The following is a 7392-nucleotide window of genomic DNA, read 5'->3' as shown; positions in this document are numbered from 1 at the left end:
AAATAAATGATCAACAATTTGAAAGAGCCGACTCATTAGTGGTTACAAACCTGTTTGTTTATATATTTTTAATTTCTGAAATATGGCTTCCTTTTAATTGATGTGCCAAAATGTATTCCAAGCTGGATAGGTGTACCCGAGGTTGCCAGGGTTACCCAATTCAATCCACCCACAGATATTCCTGATCTACATAATTCCATCATATCACTCACTGCATTTCAAAGTGATGTTGATAAATGGCACCTTCAGCTGATAATATTTCTGCTTGGATGTAATAAATCTTATGTAAAGTTTTCCAGATTTCATACTCCAATGGCATACAAAAATCCTACTGATACTCAAAGGGGTATATGACAACAGGAAAGTCATTTATTTTTGGAGCATTGGAATCATTTCCTCTTTTAGCTATTGCTTCTGTGAAATCCCCCAAATTTGCACTGTTGTTCCTGCAATGCTATTATCTTTGTATTATGCACTTACTATGTCACGAGTTATAAGGCACTGAAGGGAAGGAAAAAAAAAACAACAACAAAAAAAAAAAAAAAAACATTTTGGACAGTAGTTTAAATGCTTCATCAGACCACATGGACTCCATACCTGAAAAACAGACTTTACTGTTAATAAATAGAAACATTATATTATTATTCATATTATTAATACTATTATTGTAAAGTAAACTATGAATGTTATGTCATATTTTCACTGATTTTGACCAAGGTGGGTTTATACATTTAAATTACTGTACATTATATCAGATGTTCTGTAAACTGGTGTGAATTTTTTTATTTGATCTTTATTTGATGTTTAGTTGGATAAACAAATTTTAGCTTTCAAAGTACGACTTATTCTTAAATCCAGGTCTGCATAATGATAGTCTGTGTTTGTGTATCTGTATTAACCCTTGTGACAGTCAAATACCAGTTTAATTTGACTTTTATATGTGAACAAGGCTAATAATCCTGAATGTGCATGTATGGATATATCTTGTATGAAACTAGAATAAAAAAGTGTATTTTTTACAAGTGACTGATTACATTTGTTTACTTATAAGGTTTTATTTTCCATTATTAATGTTTTTAATAAGTGCAGAGTCAGGTGTAGTTGACAGTAATTAATGGTTTATTTTACCAGATCGTTATTGTGATGCTGCTTCTCTATAATAAAGCAGATAATTACTTGATGTTTGCTCTGAGACAGCTAAAGAACTCTGTATTGACTTTTTGACAGCCGATGCTCATTATAAAAGCAGACTTAATAGATTTTTAAATTGTACCTTTATATCCCTCTTATATTGTATTAGCTAATCACATTATGTGTATTCATTTGTGCTTTGGAACTAGAAAGTTAATAAATCACAATAAACATTACATTAAAAAATATAGCTACAGGGATATCTGAGAAGACAGATGTAATTAATTTATGTGCAACTTTGATCCATACCTATAGTATAAAGCACATGTATAATGATTTGTTTCCTCTGCATATTTTAACATCACATTTTTGCTGATGTGTTATTCAAGACAGTGTGACGATTCTACCAGCACCCATGTTTAGAGATGACACCATTCCTACCGAACTGGAAACTATAACGTGAGTATCAGATCACACAGACTCAGACGATGTCTCAGCAGGGTTAAGTGGCGTGCTAAAGTTAAGGTCACGTATCAGTGTAAATTTTAATTAGAAAAAGAAACCATACCCATTTATAATTATGCAAAAGTTTCCCACAATCATTTAGAAAGTTAAAAAATAACAAACAATATATAACTCCTTGCGTAGTATTGGCTAATGAGCACACCAGTTTGTGACTGTGTCGCAATAAATTGGCAGACCGTGAAAAAGCAGATATTGTCTTTACTGTGAAATATATTCTGCTAATGTATTTTTTTTCACGGACTACCAATTTCCTATTACACTGGAAGTTGTATTTTTTAAAAGGGAGTTACAGCTGTAGACTCCTCTTTTACCCTTAAAATGTGTTTACTTGCATCTGAAGTGTTTTATAATTGACAGCCCTGTATAGCTTAGGGGAGAAAACTTTAATTTGTGTTGTAATTCTAATTATTATGCATACAAATTGACCAATCAGATTGCTGAAAATGAAATGAGAACCAATTAATTTAATGTAATAAATTATCCAATTAAAAGTCGCTTTACGTCTGCCGTTCCCTCCCAATTCGTGGAGGTATATGGACTTGGCATTGGGTAAAGTCTAGTCACCTGGACCCTCCAAGATGAGCATCAACTGGCAGTTTCAGAGCCTTATAAATCACTTTAATTCAGTGGTAACCACACTGTAACTAATGTGTAATTTTAATGAAATAAATATAATTAGAAGGAAAAAACAACATTGTGAAACATGTCACGGTCAACTTTGTCTGTCTCAAGAAGTCGGCAGTACTCAGCAAATGTATATTGGCACCTTAGAAGAAAATCTTTCGCTACCATGATTTGCAATTTTCCTTTTACTTGATTTTTTAAAAATTGTATTTCATGACTGAAGGTGATTGGCTGCTCTTGTAATTACGCCGAATGACTGCACGTGTGTGTACACATGCTTGTGTGCGTGTGTTTATGAGAGTGTGTGCTTGTGCATGCCTGTGTGTGTGTGTGTGTGTGTGTGTGTGTGTGTGTGTGTGTGTGTGTGTGTGTGTGTGTGTGTGTGCGGGTGAGTTGCTAATCTTCTGAAGCATTCTTGTTTCAGACCAAAATTTGAGGACATCATGACACACTGGGTGACAGAGCTTAACAAGATGCAGAAGCACAGCGGTGAGGCTCCTCTGTTCACTGAGAATCTGCTCTCAGCAGGAAAGGTATTGAAAACTTTATTCCTGCTTGCAAATCCATAGCACTGCAATAAGTATCTCTTCATACAAAGCATTCCTGACTCACTTTGGAAGCGACCTTCAGTTTCAACTACCAGGTACAGTAAAGATCCCCTCTTTCTACTGGGGAAACTAAGGTTTACTCAAACAAAGACCACCAACATTACCACTTACTGCCGTATAGGATGGTATTTGTAGTGTCACAAATTTGTTTGGTCAAGCACAGGCATAAAATAGGTTACTTTTTTTCATAATGCCAACTTAAAAATTCCATTTCGACAAGTCATTAGTGATTCCTCTTAAAAATACACCTCAGACGTGGGCTGCTTGCTGTTGGTTATCAGAGACCATTATATATTGATAGAGGAGGATTTGTTTCAGAGAATATAGCCCAATCAGTCTGGATCAGCTGATAATGGGGCCTGGAGGGAACAGGCATCACAGCTGTTAGCCTGCTGTAATCTATCAGTAGGTGGAGCAGTGTGATCTATCAATTAGAGAACAAGCAGTTCGATACATATGTTATTGGCAGCCTAATAGAAATAATGCTCTTTCCTGGACACGGCAGGTATAATACAGGAAAACAGCAGTATAAAGTAAACAGAAAATACATGTTCATTAAAATATTATGACCACTGTCACAGGGAAATGTTAAACTGCAGGAAATGAAGGACTGCAAGGCACCACAGTGTCTAGCTCATGCTGGTCTTTTAAGGGACACAGGCTGTTTGAAATGGAAAGGATTTTTATTTCCCTTTGTTTAATTCAATACATGAAATCATTGCAACATGCTCCGGCAATATCATGTGTTATATCAAAACTAATGCAAAAGTAAACCACGAAAAATATACATTTTGAGGGCAGAAAACAGACGTATTATAAGGAAAGGTATCTTTTACAAGGGCCTTTGCACCCTTTTGCAAACAGAAGTTAATAAAAAAAGGGCTAGAAAAATGTGCAAGCTGGAATGTGTTGTTTGGGTCCTAAAGTAAAGAGTAGTATTGAAATGCCTGGAGCTGTTGGGTCATTGGTTTGCAGGGGCAAAGTTTACGGATGTCTTAGTATTCTGTGTAATATAAAATGGTGTTCTAGTTTGGGGTGTGACCCTAGGCTGCTCAATGGGTTAGGGTTAGGGTTGAGGTTAGATTAGAGTTAGGGTTATGGTTAGGGTTGAAGCTGGGGTTGAGGTTAGATTAGGGTTAGGGTGAGAGTTAGGGTTAGGGTTAGGGTTGAAGCTGGCTGTGATGTTAGATTAGGGTTAGAGTTAGGGTTTGTGCATCAAGGTTTGGGATTAGGTTTCTGTTTTATGATAAAAGCAGATCTTCTTATTGTGACCACTGTTGCTCAGCTCATGAAAAGCAGCATAAGGAACACCAGTCAAAGAGTTCCTCTTTACCAGCACCTGTCGGTGGGAAGTACTCTTTATTTTCTTTCTAAAAATCAAACCAATGCTATTATAAATACAAATATTGTTAGGCTGCGTATCCAACTGTAAATCATTTTGCAGAACTGCATCTGCCATAAATTAGGCTGGTTCAACAGAAAGAAAATTGTGTCACACATGCAAACATGTGGTGAAAATGTTGGACTGTTAAATGCGATGACTTAAAAGCTGGTTTTAATTTCAAACATGTGGTAAAGCAATACTAGTGCGCATACGTATATATATAGAATATATATATATATATATATATATATATATATATATATATATATATATATATATATATATATATATATATATATATACAACCTTTCAGCATCCATGCATTTTCGTAAAATGATTTGTACAAAAACAAGTTTTTACTCTTGAGACTTTAATGATATACTATTTCCATTTTTGCAATACAAACAATATATTATCACTGTGAAGTGCAATTACGGAATTGTTGTTACTGAGTATTATATGTATTGCCTAAAATAAAGTATATTATTATTATTATTATTATTATTATTATTATTATTATTATTATTATTATTACTATTTACGTTTTTCTTTTGGCAGTGGCAGAACTTGCTAGTTATGCATCACAGATTGGGTCTCTTGGTATTAGAATATTTGAGAGCAAGAGGAAAGAAATTTCAACATTACAGGAAATTGAATCTCACAATTCAAATTCTGCATAACAGTATTAGTACAATGAAAATGTCGCCCATAAATTATGAAGTCAAACTGAATTCCTTTTACGGTTTTAAATATGGAAATAAACAAAATTGACAGTCAAGTGGTCACACATATTTTACCAGGATACCGTTCATATACAATTAAAATTACAGCCGTTTCCAAAGTGATCAGCTTTGAGAAATGTGCCCTCTATTTTCCTGCATTCATGTTTACTAAAATCACATTTTTATGTTATTGTTGTGTCAGGCTGCTGTATAACGATTTTCATTTCCACATTCACCGCTTCATGCACTTGAAAACCTTGAATACTAAGTGGAAGTCTGTTGATTGACAGACGGATGGGAGATGTGCATATGTAACAGAAGCTGGGTGCAGGCTGGTTTCTTTAGCTTCTTTCAGATGTACTTTTTTTTTTTAGATAAACCTCAGCTGTAAGTATAATTCTATGACTTGAAGAATCCTCAAGCAATCAGCTTCCCAATTAATTACTTCAAAGAATCAGACGCTACTTGCACTTCAAGTACCATTGCTTTAGTCAGTTAGGTGAAATCTCACATTTAAAACACAACCAGCATTTCTGAATGAAGAATGTGTTACAATGGACCATGCATATAAATGGCTCAGTATGAAAAACCTATTTTCTCCCAAATATTGTTTAACGTTTTTCTTTATCTTTTGTCACCGTGGCCCTAACCAAACTTCATGTTTTAATTCAAAAGTTAGCATTTTTCATTAGCCCTGACAGGAAATATTTTAATACAGTAGGCTGAACCCAAGTGGGGAGAAATGATATTCTGTAATTAAGTCTCACTTAAGTAAATGCATCAGAAACAAGTTGACAGAATGGGAATTTGTAGATTATTTAAATTTATCCACCTCCTCCTCAGGTGAATGATTTTGACAGCCTTGACCCCAGTCTGACTGCAGGGATTAATGTGGTATAATGATTGCCAAGGCTATCATTGCAGCAGGCATCATTAATTATCCTTATTGATTGTAGCTTTCAAAGATAAAGCATTCTGCTGACTGGAAAATACCCTCTCGGTGCAAGGTCAAGGCTAAAAAAAGGAACTTAAATAATCACATTAGCAAACAACATACATGAAAATAACCTCTTCCCAAATCGTGTAATTAGGATCAAGTGGCAGAATTCATTTTTGTTTACAAGATGACAGAGTTCTACATGTCAAGTCGTTTTACCCCAAAATCCTTCAGTACATGATTATTGCATTATAGCAGGTAACTAGAAGAGCACATTAAAAGGAAGGATCAGTTTCCTTGAGTGTCTGCAACTTGCTAACTGGGCTGGCTTACTCACCTACCAGAGTGCAAGAGTCTAGAGGGAGCAATCTAAAAATACTAATGATATGAAAAATGAAATGGGTTAGATGGTGGAAGTAATACTCAGTCTGGGGTCTGATTATATTTCCTGGGGCAGTATAATGGAGCTGTAGGGCATCACAAGGAAGTCATGGTTTATATTTCCAGATTCTTACATCACTGTGTCTGTGTACTTGCATCTCACAATTTGAAACCTGGCTCGACTTGGCTGTGACGTTCCCTCCATCCCTACCAATTCCTTAACCTCTGTTGACATTGATGTATTTGTAAAACTCGAAGGAATGAGTGTGTTAATTCTCCAGCATTATTTATGAGGGTTTGTTGACTGTCTCACACTGATTACTGTACAGCTAGTGCGTTATCAAAGTACTTTACATCCAGGCCTGTTTTGCCATAAAACATTGAAAAGGTTTGTCTTTTATCTCTAAGGTTTTGACGAATCAGATGGAAAATTAAACTGGAAGTTATTTCAAACTGATTGCTGGGTCCAGGTTAGAATAATTTCCTTTAACAATAGCAGTAACATGTGAAGAATGTAGGAAGTGTGTATCACTGCCACACTGGATTGATGTCTTTGTGTACCTACCAGGAGTGCATGCTTATGAAGTACCAACCATTGTCAGCTCTCTTCACTTTACAGTCCTATATGTTTCCTGTTTAAGTGATCGTAGCTAATGGTTGCTGTTCTCCAATGGCACTTTTGCTATGTCTGTGTTGTTATGTTTTATTTTCACATTGTAGGTTTCTTGTGCATTGTGAATGGGTGAATGTAAGTTCATATACAATCACAAGCCCTGCTAACTGTGCCATTCGAGTACTGTGTATAGTCCCTTAGCACTATTTGTCATTCATTGCTAAATTAAGCCCTGAAAACCTGCTGATATAAAAAGGTTTACAGTGAAAAGACTATATTTATATCATGTGTATTTAGCATACCATGTAGGGTACTGTCAATAAAAAATGTATAAATGATTAAAGCATATGCCAGTCATAGATTAGAAATGCATTTGACATCAATGCATTCTTTCCTTTTCAAACTGGCCATTAAGGGAAGCCTTGGTTTTTGTTCTTCTCGCACTGTGATCTGTGATTGGCATGTTT

At 35.3% G+C, this 7392-nt stretch overlaps 1 protein-coding gene across 1 annotated transcript in view; it reads left to right on the top strand.

The window, feature by feature from the left end:
• The window catches only part of LOC121323452, a 66970-nt gene that overhangs the window by 39052 nt on the left and 20526 nt on the right, over positions 1-7392 (top strand). The window contains exons 2-3 of the mRNA XM_041264543.1: positions 1521-1590; positions 2705-2813. Coding sequence (XP_041120477.1) covers positions 1521-1590; positions 2705-2813 — 179 coding nt within the window. The remainder of the gene's footprint in view (positions 1-1520; positions 1591-2704; positions 2814-7392) is intronic.

This window comes from Polyodon spathula, chromosome 11, assembly GCF_017654505.1.
Source record: "Polyodon spathula isolate WHYD16114869_AA chromosome 11, ASM1765450v1, whole genome shotgun sequence".
NCBI lineage: Eukaryota > Metazoa > Chordata > Actinopteri > Acipenseriformes > Polyodontidae > Polyodon > Polyodon spathula.
Note: the sequence above shows the minus strand (reverse complement) of the source record. Positions and strands in the feature narration are given on the sequence as shown.